This window comes from Phalacrocorax carbo, chromosome 25, assembly GCF_963921805.1.
Source record: "Phalacrocorax carbo chromosome 25, bPhaCar2.1, whole genome shotgun sequence".
NCBI lineage: Eukaryota > Metazoa > Chordata > Aves > Suliformes > Phalacrocoracidae > Phalacrocorax > Phalacrocorax carbo.
Window position 1 is genome coordinate 2161326 of NC_087537.1, and position 16094 is coordinate 2177419.

The following is a 16094-nucleotide window of genomic DNA, read 5'->3' on the forward strand; positions in this document are numbered from 1 at the left end:
AGGTCAGGAGCCTTTGAGGGCTGATCCATACTGGTATGGCTATGACACTGGAAGGATTTAGCTAGTATTAGAATGGATTCACCTGGGTAGGTGGAACCAAACTCCATGATTACAGAATCATAGAGCACTGTAAGTACTTGGGCTATATAATTCTGTACAGCAACATGGTTGTAACACTTCTTATGCCAGTCTACACAGACCTGACCTAACCATGTAACAACATGTTTGGAAGAAGATGCTATGTTATTATAAAACAACAGGATACTTGTGCTGTTGCACTAAGGCTCTTGGCACTTCTGACCAGCTCTAGCAGATGCTTCTACAAAATATCCTGGACTTAGGGCTTCTTCTCTAAATATGGGATCCTTCAGAATAAAGACCTCCCTGCCTAATTTAACTCTTTGTGTATAAAGGTAAGTGGCACGTAGGCAGAGAAGCCTTTCTGAAAAATAAGGTTTTGAGAAAAATTAAGTTTGATCTATAGAGCCAGCAGCATCAATAGCTACAAGCTCTGACAACTGAAATCAGGCTCCACAGTACTTCACAGTATCAGGGGCTGAGAAGCATCAGTGATGAGCCAATAAGTCCTGCAGAGAAAAACATCTTTACTGCATCCCGGTCCCTGCTCTCAGACGGGGACACAAGGCTGAGGGTCTCTTAACCTGAGGATCACACCACTGCTGTGCAAGCGTGCAGCAAATAACTCTGCCAACTTCCACATTTCTGCAAACAATGCCAGATCATGCACTGATTCCTATGAGGTTAAACTCAAGAAACGACACATTTCAGGGGCTGTGCTTCGATGCCAGCCAGAGGTCAGGCAGGTTCTCCCCCCAGGTAAAGGTCTTCTTGCCGTGGAGGCTTCAGAAAGTGAAGTTTTGTAAGAAAAAGGCAGTGTTCTCATTCCTCTGGAGCCTCCAGCCTTCCCTTTCTGGTGACATAGGCTCAGAAATGAATTGTTTTGTGCCCGGGAGAGCTGCCGAGTCCCTACAGGCTCTGCACGACACACCCAGCTCCGCGCAGAGGTACTCACCTCCGTTGTCGGTCCGTTTCAGGGCTCCATCTTTGTGGGGACACAGTTCACATCTCTTGAAATTAAGCAGAAACAACAAGTTTAATCTAACTCCCAGGGGCGCAGGGCCAGAAAAGAGATGATTCATTTACAATACATTATGAAAGATGGGGCTGCTTTCAAAGAGAGGAAGTGGAAGAAGGGCTGAGAGCAGTTTGGGTGCAAAACGATACTCTGACACAGCTCGATATCGTCCTGTCTGATGGGGGTGTATTTAAAGCCTCACCCCAAGAGCCACGGGGCTACAAGTGAACCTTGACTTTCACGGGGCTTTTTAAAAAAAAAAAGTTTTAGTCTTTGCGGTTGGGGAGTAAAACTGAAAACCATGACTCAGAGAGCAGAAGGCAAATAAAAAGAAGCCATTATCTATCTTTGCCTCTTTCCTTCCTTCTCTCTTTCTCTTGTGATATTTTTTCCAGTCTCATGCGAGGTGGGTGAGGCTGTTGTGACATTTTTGCTGATGGAGCGTGGGGGGCAATGGCTGGGACTGGCGGGTGGGCAACCTGCTTCCCCCCAAACCCAGCCCCAGGGAGGGCTGACATGGGACGGGGAAGGCATGAGGGGACCGTCGGCGCCGGAGAGCCCTTGCCTCCTGTGAAGGTGGAGGAGGCTCCCTCAGCGCTGCCATGCTGGGCGGGAGGCTGCAGGCCCGGCGCCATGACAGGCTGTGAGGGACAGAAGCGACCCTGTGCCCCTCTCCGTGCCCAGTCACTAATGGCTGCTTTTGGGGAAAACCATGAGGGGGAGACATGCTGTCTCCTCCACCGGGGGCCAGCAGCCATGGCGTGGCTGGAGACGAGCCCCCTCAGCTCAGGAGATGTCCCCTCACGCCAGGCCCCCAGGGCAGGGAGGCCTCCAAGGCCAGCAGCAGCCCCAAACCCATCGAAGGGTCTCCCTCATGACCAGGGTGGGGACAGACCTCACCCCCCACCATGCACACCCAGCGAGGGGACGGGGAGGATCCAGCCCGGTGGGATGGCGAGAGCCGGGGAAACCCAGCGCCAGGGCCCTCGGCGCCATTCCTCGCCTCAGAGCGGACAGCGAGGCCCTGCGCTCGTTTTCCGTCTCTCACTAATTTCAGCCCTGCCCGGCTGTCATCGGCCTCCACATCGGCCCATCGCCACGAGGGCTCTCCCCCAGCCATAACGCCCTTCTGAAGCGTTGGCGGGAGCTGGGGTGGTTTCAGGGCGCGTTGCCACGCATGGGGGAACACGGTCCCAGCCCGGAGGGCTCCTCCCAGGCTGAGCTGCCCAAAAGCAGTCGTTGTCTTCTCATGGCATCACTCAGGGAAAAATTTCTATGTGCTTTTTGTTTTATTTGACTTCAAAAAAAGGCCAAAAACCTGCAAGGTGCAACCCTTTTCCTTCCCTAGTGGAAACATCCGATTTGTTAAAAAAACCAAAACAAAACAACAAAATAAACCCTATTTCTCTGTGAAAAAATGTGCTTCATCAGAAAGTTTTGAAATGAGATGCCTGGTGTCAAAGCAAGACAGCGGGCTGTGCCGCTGTGAGTGTGCTCTCACCTGCCTGCGCTTTGCCGTGATCGCTTGGCTCTGGCGAGCAAATGGGGCAGGTGCTCCACACCCCGAAAAACACCAACATACTGAGCAATAACTGGCCACCAGCAAAAGCCTCTGCAACCGAGTAGTCCCTGAGGAACTTCCACAAAGGTGGTTTTCCTCAAGCAAGCTCAAGATTTCCTCTGCTGAAGCTTTACCTCCCAGACAGACAGGCACAATAAATAGGATTGCAATGCTATGGGCAGCAGGGAGGTTCAGCCTGATCCTCCCACACTTTCGTGGGAGTTAAGCGTAGGGCCTATCAGACAGGCACCCTTAGCAAGCGCAAAATCTCTGCGATAACATATAAATAAGAGGTGGAGGGACACGGACCAGTGCAGCCCGTCTCGCTTTCCCTGCAACTTAGTTTGAAATACGGACAGATGACCACAGGAGGTGTTTCTCACTGCTCTTGGTTAGGTCCAGGCTGCCAGGGGGCTGGAGAGCTGCTCTCACAATTACTATGGAAAGCCCGGCAGACCCAAGACAGAAAAAGAACTGGGTTAACTGAGACACTGTAATAAGAAATTTGCACTTGAAAAGGTCCCTCCGCTCTCCCCTCCACCCCTCAGATCAAAGCGGCTCTCCCACCACGCGATTAGCAAAGCTCTGATTGTAACAAGAGGGGTTAACAGCTCCATCGGCCCCACACAAGACTTTTAATAGCCCTGCCTCGAAATGACAGCTAAAGCCTTCACATGATCCCTCACATGAGTGCCCTCTGGCCATTGCAGCTCACCGGGCTTCCTAGACAATTTGATTACAAAGTGGATGGGCTTTCAGTTGCTTACTGTAGGCACAACAGCATCCACCGCATCCTTTAGGGACCTGAGCATCTGAGGAGGGGTTATGAGCAGGGATTAGCGGTACCTCTTCCTTTTATTCAACCTGCATAGGCCAAGGCAGTCTCCAGGGTTTTTATTTCAACTCTGGGAAAAGAGCAGAGCTTGGCTGATTTAAACCAGGTTGTGATGCGTAAGGCTAGAGCTCCTGACCCCCCGGGACTTCTAACTCCGGGATCTACCGCTGGGCGACTACACCTGCCGACTGAAGTTAGGGCTCCGAGCTCTCTTTCTAAAGCTGGAGCGGGGAATGGAGTCCATCTCTCCAAAGCAGAGATACAGAAATAAGGAGACCTATGTTTTAAAAAACTCACAAAGGAGTGCAATGTTCTCCGTGCCTCCGTATCTTTTTCAAAGCAGAAGTATCAATATTTAGCTAATAAATATGTTTGTTATGGACAAAGCTTGTAAACTGTTCTAAGATTCTTCTGTGAAGGCAGATGTGGGAGGAAAAACATTGTTGTTTTTCAGAGGAGTTTGCCACACAGTCATTACGAAAGAAATATGAATATCACCCTGCTGCTGTTGTGAGTTTATTTAGCGCTCAAAGAGCAGCACCTCTCGTTCGAGATCCTCAAGGCAGCGCCCGCAGGCTGATAATGCCCCTTTTACAGCAGGAGAAAGGCAGGAGCAGGGAGGTGCAGTGAAACCCCAGGGCAGTGGAAGAGCCACACCCTCCAGCCTCGCTGGACCACGGAGCGCAGATTCAAAGCATGTTACTAACAGAGCCATGCACAGATCTCGTAAGACCTGACTCATTTCCCTTACTCTGATCACACTGTTCTCTACATCAAAGAACTAGATTCTTTTTAAGTATTTACCCATCTGCGTGTCTGTTGCTATGACTGCTGGTGTATAACTGAAAAGGTGAGGGATTTAGATAGGAAATCATCCCCAGCTCTGCTTAGGAAGGAAGATTATCGCTGTTCAGTTATTATAGTAGCAGGGCTGAATGCCACAGGACTGAATGGCATGACTGAAGCCCACCACGCATTGTCTAACAGATTTCACCGAGGACGAGTTAAATAAGGAGCCACCTGCAGGGTTATTGTTTTCTTGATACCTTGGAGGCAGTTTGAAGTGTATAACGTGCAAGTGAAAAGTTACAGTCTTTGCAATGAGCACAGGTGAGGAGGACCTGTGTGTACATGTATTACTACAGCTTACACTGAACTGTAGCTAATGCTGGAGAGCTTCTCTCTGCCTGCACGGTTGGGAGAGCAGGGGGAAGGAGGCCCATGAAATCCAAATTCCTTTCTTTGCTATGAAACTATCTGCAGGATGTAAAACCATTCAAAGGCACATTTGATCTTCTTTACTGCAGTGCACATAAAAGCAGCATCTTACAATGGGAAAAGGGCTCAGGTCTGAAAGTCTGCTCTTGTTTACACTCCCACTTCAATGAGGAATGAGTTAATGCAATGTAGAAAGCATGGTACAGATACCTAACTCCCCCATTTGCTCATCTTTGCCAAGTTCTTCGCCCATCTGTGAAACAGATTAAACTTTTGTACTGCAGCAAGCGGAGAGCCCAGCTGAGAGGGAGCACGCTATTTGCTCAGGCCTGCACAGATCCGCAGATTCAGAGGTCACCTACATCAGCTTCGCTAGGTGTGTACTTTAGAAAAGGTTTAGCTAAACCAGTTCAGAAAGCAGCGCAGGCATTAATACATGTTGTCTGTGCTGACTAAGGCCTTCTGTATTTAAGGAAAGCCAAAATTTAATTTAAATCCACCTTTAAGGAAGCGAAAGGGGGAAGCTCTCTTGGATTTACTGTACGGCAAAAGCAGCATCCATGGCATAACTAACATGTTAAAGATTTACACCCCAGCGCCTCGGCAGTTGGTTGGTGCAGCCATATCTGATAAGGGCTCACATGGGAAGTTACTGCCGAGTAGCTGGTGTGCTATAAACTCACAGCCTAGTTTAACTTTGCCACATAGACAGGCCTAAGAGGCAGTCCTGGCCTGACTGTTTCCACTTTCCTGCCTCACCGGGAAATGCCAGAATTAATTAAGAACATTTGTAAAGTGTTCTATACTGCTAAATTGCTACTTTGACAGAAACTAAACCCTCATCCAGCTTCCTGTCATTTTCTCTGCTGTTCTACAAACTCAGAAGACTTGACGCAGGAGACTGTTGCTGCGAGATACGAATGCCAATCCATGCTGTCAGTCAGCAGGATAACTCTGACAGTACAGCAGCACCTCAGGTGATGCCAACTTGCCTCCACTCCAAAACTTCCTGAGGAGCTGAGCAGAAAAAGCAGCGAGGAAACCACCTTTTAGAAGAACACCATTATTTTTTAGAAGACTGAGGTCTCTAGACTCAAAAATTTTGTCATTGAGAACTTGCTTAAAAGCACCTCCAGCAGCATTTTCATCAAAACAGCTACTAGCATTGCATAAAATTGTTTGATGCAGTTCTTCATGTTGTATAAACAAGGTATAGGAGGCTACAGGCAGAGCTGGGAGTACAGTCACAGTAGTGCTGAAACGCCAGGCTCTGACGCTCTTGCCATGGGACCAGACTGCTTCCAGCGGAGACACGAGGGGCATCGAATGAACCTAGTTAGTGTAAGTACAAGCGTGCTTCGTACTCACCACCCTGGCGGCTCTCTCTTGAGATTCACATTTCCGACAGAACCAGGGTCCGGTAGGAACCTGGACAATTCCATAGCAAGCTGGAAGAAAAGCAAAGAGAGTTCATTAGACCATCTTTAAATCAACTGTTCAATTTCTAAGGTGTATATAAAAGTTTGTCAGAGCTGTTATCAGGCAGAGATGGGTGACAAAACCAAAAATGACATCCACGCAGCACTTTATTCCCCTTTCTAGTTTCCACATCCAGCAACAGCAGACAGCCTTTTGCAAGAAGTCCGGTGTTACACATTTATTCAAGTTTTCAAATAAGCTCATGCCCAGTATGAAAAATTCCTACGAAAATCTGTGGTAAGTGGGGACGGAGTTCTTCAAAAACGGTGTCTAATTCTGGTCTAGCACACAAATGGAGCAATTTCTCACCCCTCTGACTTTTCAAGAGTCACCAGTGATCTGAATAAAACATTCTGAAACGGATGGCTATGAGGCACCTTAACCATCATTAGGACTAAGATAAAATCTCAGCATCACGGAGGAAGTCGCCTCAGCGAGAATTCAGACACCAAGCAAAGCTCCCGTTTATCCTGCACACCCTCAAGCCTGTAAGTCACATCCAGCAGCAGCCTTTCGCAGCATGCTTCCACGATCGCTGACCTCTAGGCTTTTTAGAACTACTGCTGGGAACAGGTTCTGTATTAACACAAGTCTCCAGCTGATAATCCAACACAACTGCTGTTTTCATGCACCTATACCACATGTCTCTTGTGCTTTCTGCGTCACTACTCATGCTCTCAGGGTCTCCCTCTGCAAGCTGTAGCTCCCACTTCTTTAAAATTAGCTCCCTTCTCTGATGGGACAACGTTGCTGGAAGACTGTTCATCTTCTTCGGAGGCCTTCTGCCTCTAACCGTCCACGGACAGTCTTTGTGAGTCCCGAAGGAAGCATTTCTGACCCTGAAAGGGCTCTTAGCCACCACGCAGGTGGGTTTAAAGCAACAGAGGACAGTAAAGGTAGTGGTAAGAAGTAAGGCTATGCATCTTGGGCGAGCGTAGAGGAGTCTCCTAGGATAGAACAAATTATATCTTCCTTATTCCATCTTCAAATGTGAGCTGGCGGTTGGAATGGCATTCCAGTCACTTGAGACATTTGAAACTAGGTTGGACAAAGCATCTGAAAATATCCTGCTGGAAGCAATCCTGCGATGTTCCCTGGGGGATGGGCCGGACACGACCCGCAATAGGTTCCCTCCATCTCTCTAATGCCTATTATCCCACATCAGCCAGGAAAACAAACGCAATCGTAGAGTTAAACTGAAAGAGCTGACTGCAGGATGAGCCAAGGCGTACACGTAAGAAAATAGAAACTACATGAAAGCAATGACCGAGGAGCCTGCCTTGGGTCCATCTTTAGCTGTGGGCTTAGGGCCAAAAGCAAGCACTCAGCCGGAGCCAGCGTGAGCTTCTGTGCCCACTGCTTCAAAAGGGAAGAAAACAAGGAAGAAAACAAGGAACAATGCAGAACATAAGTAAGGCAGGGCTGAAAATAGGATTTGTAAGCGTTCTTAGCTATCTTATGGGAGTCTTCATTTCCAGTCAGCTGGGTTTGTTAACACTTTTAATTTTTTACTGGAAGGATAAGATTTCTAACCATTGCCACAGAAATGGTACCGATATTTTAAAAACAGCCCTAATGCGTAGCCGTAAGTTTAAAAAAAAAAAATTCAGGGTTTTTTATTTAACTGTACAATCATTTCAGAAGGTAACTTTGGTTTTGCGGATATTCGAGCAGTTCAAAGAGATACCAAACCCAGCGTGTGATTGCAGGAATGAGACTAGATGACCCAGATGATCCCCTACAGTGGTTTGTTTCTATTTAAGAAATAAAAGCCTCCCAAAACACCACACTACTGCTAGGTTTGCGAGCAGGCTTGAAAAAAAGAGGGTTGAAGAACATCCACTACGCGCTGCTACGCTCCTCATGAATGATGATATCCTGAAGGACTCTTACGAGACCTAAACAGAGCGTTGTGTTTTCCAAACACACAAGCGGTGCCCTCTCTGAGACTTCTCTAACTCGTTCCGACTCCACCAAAACAACGCTACGCGCCTCCCCGCCGCCGCAGCGAACGCATCCAGCCTCCGTACCTGTGCGGGCCTAGAAACAGCCACCCAAAAGGAATCGAAGCATTGCACGTTCAAAACCGTTCTTGTGCATTTAAAACTGTTCTGGCCAGCGAACCGAAGCGTTTATATTAATCTCGGGAGCGGGCATAAGGATGCCAATGCCCTTTATCTTCTTCCAAAAAAAAGAGAGCGATGAAGTCTAGCGTGTGGTTTGATAAATAACAGGAAGAATGGAAGACTTACACCAGCAAAATTAAAACAGAAAGAAGTGTCCTTCCAGAGAGACCCTCGTCCTGCCGGGTCACTCAGAGGCACCCCGGAGAACCTGCCCGATGACAGGAGACACCCAAGCATCGCTTCAGAAAGAAGAGAAAATCCCCTGCGATCCTCACTTCCTCATTTAAACTCCTCTTTAGTCACCTGGTTGTAAGCGACTTCTTCCTAAAGCATGAGCACGGGGTACGCCAAACGTACGAAAAGCAAAAGAAAGCCGAACCTACAGACCCAGAGACCTGCGCCTGACAGCGGGCAGAGGCAGAGCAGGACACATTCGCAGCTGGAGGCGGGAGCGTGCATCAAGACACCGAGGGAGAGATTATACAGGAAGAGGCTGGAGATGTGCTGGTAGATGGATAGGATAATAATAGATGGAAAAACAGACATGCCAGATGAGACCAGAAACCTTCGTGTTATTCAAAACAAACCAACCAGGATAATCACCATGCCTTTCTGCTGGATTTGAACGAAAGCAAACACATTTATTTTAATTATTTTTGTTGTTGTTGTTGTTCGGAGACCCGAGGACAAACTTTCCGGTCCGATACCGTGCGTTAGGGGCGTTGCTCCAAGTCATTTAAAATGCAAATAGCCCATATCTCTGGGAGGAGAAGGGTTGCCTTCCTCCCTGCCCTTGGAGGAGGCAGCCCGGGGAGGGGGGGGGTACCCGGGGCCGAGGGCACCGGACCCCCGGGGGCGGCTGCGGCTCTTCCCAGCCCGCCGCTGCCCTCCTCCGGGCCCGGGGCTCGGCAGCCCGCCCTTCCCGGATCACCGGGGCGAGGGGGAGGGTACCCCGAGCGACACACACCCCCCCCCGCCATCCCCGCGGAAGGAAGCGGCCGGCCGTCCCTGCCGGCTCCCGGTAACGAGGTGTCCCCCCCACCCCGGGAGGTGCATACCCCCCCCGGGGGGGGGGCAGCTGATGGCCAACTCCGCTCCCCCCCTCGCCCCCGGCACCCCGCGTCCCCCCCCCCCGCCTCCTCCGCCGAGCCAGGCCAGCGGCGACACCGTTATTTTGAACAATAGGCATAAAACAAAGCCCCCCCCCCAACACCCGCCGCCCCCGCACCCCCCTCCCCGGCCTCCCCGGGGGCGCCCGGCGGCGGAGGGGAGGGGGTGGGGGGTGGGTAGGGGGGTGCGGCGGCTCCCCGGTGCCCCGGTGGCGGCGGCGGGGCCGGGCCGGTGCCTTACCTTGGTGCACCGCCACATTGCAGCCGTGCCCGTCGCAGTACACCAGCGGGTTCTCCGCCCAGCCCCGCTCATCAGAACAGACACAGCAGCCTCCCACCATCTCCTTCATACTTCCATGAGGGTTTCCTTCCCCCCCCGCCTCCCTCTACGCACACACTCCTCCTCCTCCTCCTCCTCCTCCTCCCTCCTCCTCCTCCGCCGCCGCTCCCCCCCCTCCGCTCGCAGCCTGCCTTTCACACGGCCGCCCCACGAGGGGCGCGGGGTGCCCGACCCCCCGTGGCGGTGGCGCGGCGGCGGCGCGGAGCCGGGCGGGGCTCGGGGGGGGCCGCGGGGCCGGGGGCCGGGACCCGGGAGCGCCCCCGCCCCGCGCCCGCCCGCGCCCCGCACGCTCGGCCCGCGCCCATGCACACGCACGGACACACGGACACGCACACACACGGACACACACGCAACGCACCCACCCACCCCCCCCGCCTATACAATCATGGCTGCGCCGCCCGCACGCTCCTGTAAAATTTGCGGTTCAGGGATTGCAGGCTGGCTGGGTCGGGTGTATTTCTCTGCGTGCCTCTGTGCGTGTGCGATTAATTCGGGTTTTAAACCCACCCACCCCCGCCTTCCAGCCGCTTTAATGTCGCTTCTTTATGTCCTTGTTCCTTCCTCCCCCCCACACCACCCCCCCACAGCCCCCTCCCCGAGCAAACCGAGCAGGAATTCGAGTGTGCACCCGTGTGTGCAAACCGCTGGATGCGTGCCCGAGCCAGTCAACATGGATCGCTCCGGAGTGATGAGTTGGGACCGTTCCGCAAATCCTATTATCTCTGCAATTCCTCTCTGACAGATCGGGGCTCCGCGAGCGCCACCGCCTGTCCTGCTCTCGGAGGCTCCTTCTTTCTGGGGGAGCTTTTAACCCGTTGGCACCTGTTTTGTTACCTTTGCAAGGAGAAAAAGGCCCCCTTGGAGGTTAATGCCCGGCAGGACAAGCGTCAGAAACCAGCTGGAAACGAGGGAAAAGAAATAATCCTAAGGTATAGTGAGCAGTGCTGTATGGGATTGCAGCTGCAGGTCGCGTAAGCCCACACGCACGGTGCCATGAGACCCCTGGTATATCATGAGAAACAGTCCTTGCCTTGGACACACCATCCAGAAGAGACAAGGAGAAATGAGGAAAAACCCAGCGCAGAGCACAAAAATAATGGAATCTTAGACGAGAGGCCTAGGAGGAGCCCAAAGGATTCATGTAACGCGTTCCTACGGCTCCAGCTCTACCTGGAATCAGCTGCCTGAGGACGCGGAGCAGCTCTGAGGGACCAGAGCCCAGGTCTCATGGTCTCTGGTGTAGGTCCTCACCCAGCGACTGCACCGTCCTCGTGAAGAAAAGGAAGCACCTGGTGCCCGACTGGGCAAAGAAACAGTAGAAAATGTAACAGTGGATGATTTTTTGCCTGCATTGATAAAGAAAAAGACATCCTCTTAAGCTGCTATACCACCTAGATCTGTTATAGCGGGGCTTTTTGAAGGGCTGATGGAGCACGGGTGTACAGGAACTTCAATTAAAAGGTGCATATAAAGGCGCCTGATTCGCATTACTCGTCAATTCTGGTCCTGTAATTCCTTGATGTTTTAAAAAAGAAGGGTTGTAAATGAGATCAAAAGGACAGAGTACTGAGTCTGGCTCGGGAATATACAGGGTTCCTGGAATCGCTGAGCTACCTGAAATCTTTTTTCCCTAGTCTTTATGGGTTGGGAGCGCTGAAGAGAGGTGGTTGTGGCAGTGAAGGAAACATCAAGAAAAAAAAATATCACAAGCTGTTCTCTCTGCTTCCAGGAAGAGACACTTAAAATTGTTTTCAGATGCTGGCATGCGTGTGAGTAGCCAGGAGGCCGTATCTTTACTCGGAAGTTGGTCTTCAAAGCCAGCCGTGTTTCTGCAGAAGGATGCCCTCCCTGGAACAGCAGCTGTGTTCTCCTGCCTGCAAGCGCATCGCAGCAGTGACTCCACGGGAACTATCCCTGATCTGCAGCAGCTTAAATAAGACCAGAAACAGCGTCATCGTGTCTCAGCCTGGCGACCCTCTTGCTCAAAGTCTTTCCCTTGCGACAGGTAGTCTTTGAAAGGTCGGCATATCCCACCACGTAGTTTCTTTAAAAGAAAATCTTCTCATCCGAGAGCAGAGAGGAAACCCATTCCAACAGCCCTAATAATCACCAGTTTAGCATCCTTTATATTGCACCTGTTCAAGCGTTACATCAAGGGGCTGGAAGGCAGACGGCTCCCTGAGAAGCTGCCTGCTGGGTTGCTGTCTTCCTTTTATTACATTCCTTTGAGAGTCACAGGGGCAGACAATACGTTCACCACATTGCTGGAAATTCACTCAGCCTTAGCTCACTTTTCTGGGAGGGTTTCCCCTCCTCTCCCCCTCTTTTTTTTCCTTTTCTTTTTTTTTTTTTTTTTCCTTTTATCTATTGTGTTATGAACCAGTTTAAAAGAAAAGGGGGAAAATCTGGCTGGTTCCCTTTGTAACCTGAAGGAGATCCTTGCTGTTTAAGATTGTCTTAGACTACGGGATAAAATGCTAAACATCCGCCATCCCCTGACGGTCTTGCTTCCAGTTGGCCACGCTAGCAGACACTTGGACTTGAACTGCAAATTTGCCTTTAGGGGATTAAGTTCCAATTTACATAAGTAATCCCTGTGGTGAGGAAAGGCTCGGCCAGAGAGGAAAGGGCACGATGGTTTCTTGAGAAAAATTTGGGGGAAAGTTACAACCGTGAAAGCTGAGACACGGAGATGCTCCGTTTGTATCGGTCATTGGTTATTTGAGCAGGCAGGGTTTTAAAAATGTGGCCGCATGTAGGAAGCAGGCAAAACTAAAGTGATACGTACCGATCATGGGAACCGCTATCCTTGTGTATCTCAGTCGAAACCAGAGTTACAGAGTTAGTTGTTACTAAACTTAGCCGTTTACTCCTATGTCTAGAAAACTGTGGATGAGGGAACCGGCTTCTCCACGGGCTCATACATCATGAACAGAGCTCTTAACCTTATCTCTGTCTGCAGAGTCTTTGTTACAGATGATCTTTCATTTTCAGGGGGATCCTTTGCATTTACTTGGTCAGTATTTTAAAATAACATAAACTTAATTATCATCTAAGTGCCTGACATGGAAATTCTTGGGATATAATAAATATAATACTCTTACTAGGGCATAAGGCCATATCATTGCATTTTCCAGATCATTCATACTTCAGCTATTTTATCTATAAAATACATACATCCTATGCTAAAGAAAAGAACAGGAAAAAAAAAGGCAAGAAAATTTATCTTTCTTATGATAGCTCCATGTGCTCTTAGGAAATTTAAAGCCTGATGTATAGCAGAGAAGCGCTTCTGGCCTAGCTTACACAAAGGGTCGATGCAAGGAAACACCGGGATGCACGTACTTAATGGCTTGCAGTGATGGATTGCCTCTCTGCGCTGCATCCCAGCCTTTTCCAACAGCTTCTCCTGGGAATGAAGACACTCTCTTCCTTCATTTGTGGGGAAGTTGTCACTTGAGATTATCATGAGTAAGGACTGTAAGTCATCGGGGTCCAAGGAGGGCTAACACTTGCCTATCTGTGGGCAGGCAAATCTGTGCCCGTTTAAGGAACCTGTTCACTCTATCAGATTTTATCTCATTCCTCTCGGGCAGGTTGGAGGAAGAGACAATTGTGCAGATAAGAGTAGTAATCCTCCCTAGGCAGCCAAATTCCTTCCGTCGCTAGCAAGAACCGCTACTCTAAAGTATAAATCTCTCAGTCGGAACTGTGGGATCAGTTCCACAGATAGCAGCAGCGAAGCCTTATCCTCTGTTAGCAGCAGCCACCAGGGAGAACCTGACATAACTGGAGAACTCTCCAAACCATATCTCTTTTAGAAAGTTGTTTTCTCATTCTAGACCAAACTTTTCATCCTTCTCACCGATGCGTATTTGATTAGCTCCTTCCTCTCTCTACAAACGCACAGCGAGAAGACTACACACGTTATTTATGCACGTCGGTTAAACAAAGTAATGTAATTTACCTTTCTTTAGAGCTTCGCGCGTGATGTTTTTCCCTGTATCCTTCGTTTTGGATACGGCAGTGTCTCAAAACATTGGGAAAGATTATGCTAGTCATCAAATTTCAAGGCCAACAAGTGTCCCTCCTTGGAGAGGTGAATCATCTCTGGCAGAGAATTCCTCTGCAGATCTGGAAAGATGGGCTCCAGCTCTGCCGCTGACCTCTTGCAAGACGTTAGGTAAATTATTTTGTGTTTCTGTTTGGATTATTAGACTTTCGAGGAGGGAATTGCCATCTTACGACACCTTCTGCGCTGTTCCAGGATCGGTAGGGGCTTGGTGGTGCTCAGGTACCATCATGAGTCTCTGCACGTTCTACCGTCATAAGTAACAGTAATTGTAAGAGGAACAAAGGTGAGGATGGTGGTGGCAATGGTAGTGGTAAGTGATCAGATGTGATGCAGTGATATACGCAAAACTTTACCCAAGTTTATTTTTTGCCTCTCCCTCATATAATGCTGTTAACCCAATAGTTCTGGACTTTTCTACCTTTGTGGTGGGTTTATGAAGGACATAAGCTTTTTCCCTTTCCCTCCACCAAAAACTGATTTTATTATCTAGCAGCAAAAAGTCCATATTCACAGGCCGGTAGGGACAAGGGATCAGTATCTCGATATTTCTCTACACCAGAGGTGGGGAAACCTCGATGCCATCAGTCAGCACTGCGGTGCACATTTTCCTACAGCATACAGGGCCTCTTAACTCTCTTTTTCCCATCGTCAGACAAGGAAAAAATCCCACTGAGGTCTGCAAAGGCTTCTCGTACCCTGCAGGACCGAGAGCTGGGAGCCTGGACTGTGACCTGCCAAGGCAAAGGCCGTGTTTAAGCAGGAGCTTCGGCCGCCTCCGCAGCGTGTCGTTCCCAAGGGAGGGAAAGTGAGACCTTTGCCCCTGCTCCTCATTAACCGCACCTCCCAAAAAACCCCATGCTTTTTGTCTTTTTTCTGCCGTGCTCACATCCTCACAGAACGGATTTCACCGAGGTATCTTTTTGTAAGAAACAACCCTGTTTAGGGAAGATATTTGTGAAAGGAAAAGGAACAATCAGCCTTTGGAACGGACTGTTGAGTGGGCGCTTGTAGTTTATTAGAGGGGTTACTTTGTGCTGGCTCCGTTACGGGCTAAATGCCGCATTGCTAACGCACAAACACCCACGGAAAGATTCAGAGAGTGAAGAAAGCCAAGAGCCAAACACCCTCACGCCCAGCTTTGCTTCATCAGTAACTTTCTGGCCTTGGACAAGTCACTTCCTCCTTTTGTGCCTCATTTTCCCTCTTTGTCTGACCAATTCCCTACTGCAGAGCGCTTTGGGATTGTTTGTCTGAAAAAGCACCGCATAAGTGCAAGTTATTATTCATTAAACAATGTCATTAAGGACTTTGAAAGGAAACAATGATGTCATTAACAACTTTGAAAGGAAACAGTGCCATTAACGACTTATAAAGGAAAAAAATAGCAATTGAAAGATCTTCTATGCCTTTTTTTTCCCCTCCAGCAGCTTAAATCAAACGAGACAGCGGATCATATTTGTCTTCATGGTTTTGATGTGTTCAGAACAGTAAAATTGATTAATATAGCAGGTCATTGTCCAGGCAGATGACGAATTTGCTTTCGGTACTAAATTACTCTCTTATGAGTGGAAATATTTTGAAGGGTTTGTTAGACTCGCTCTGCTTCTTCGCCCTAAAAGCCGAAACTCCCACACTTTCGTGACACATTGTATTTACGAGCGCTTTCCAGCCCACTTACCTTACTGTCCTCTCCCACTGGGGCGCCAGCGATTCTTCTGGGTCACGTATTTAAAGTGGTTTAGCTGTTTATTCACGTCTTCCTGCAAAAGAGAGAATGTGCTACAGACCGTGGAGTTGAGGAACATCTCTAAAACAAGTCCACTTTAACAAACCTAATGGGATAGTCATAAAATCACATAAACATTGCTTTGGAAGGAACTTCAAGAGACCAATTAGGCTAATTCCCTATGGGAAAGCAGAACCAAGGACTTATTAGTGTCATATTATTTTATTATTATTATTATTTACATCAGGCAGTGAAAGTACACAACAATTACCAGAGCAATAAGTGATGTGGTCTGTGTCCAGAAACCAAGAGTATTTTTAAGGAGCCCGTACTTAGGCTTTCAAGTTCATTCTTAGGAACGGAAACAGATGCCCTGGCTTTAAAACCAGAACAAGCTTTGGAGCTGCTCCCATCTCTCGGTGTGCCCCAACCTCTGCTGATGTGCACGGAGCAGGACCAAGGCTTCTGAGAGCATTCCACCTTTCCAGGGGCGCTTTGGCATGGCAGTGTTAGGCACTTCGTAGACTCA

The 16094-nt window shown here is 49.3% G+C and overlaps 1 protein-coding gene across 6 annotated transcripts in view; it reads right to left on the reverse strand.

Moving 5' to 3' along the window:
* The window catches only part of MLLT6 (MLLT6, PHD finger containing), a 47384-nt gene extending 36893 nt beyond the window's left edge, over nucleotides 1-10491 (reverse strand). For 4 of the 6 annotated variants that reach the window (XM_064473443.1, XM_064473444.1, XM_064473445.1 and 1 more), the window contains exons 1-3: nucleotides 9666-9812; nucleotides 6079-6158; nucleotides 1034-1088 (exon numbers count right to left, since the gene is read on the reverse strand). In XM_064473443.1, coding sequence (XP_064329513.1) covers nucleotides 1034-1088; nucleotides 6079-6158; nucleotides 9666-9774 — 244 coding nt within the window. In that variant the 5' untranslated portion in view covers nucleotides 9775-9812. Of the gene's footprint in view, nucleotides 1-1033; nucleotides 1089-6078; nucleotides 6159-9665; nucleotides 9813-10369 lie in introns of those variants that run through there. The other 2 variants (XM_064473447.1, XM_064473446.1) reach the window with 2 other exon arrangements.
* Between the last annotated feature and the right edge of the window lie 5603 nt (nucleotides 10492-16094).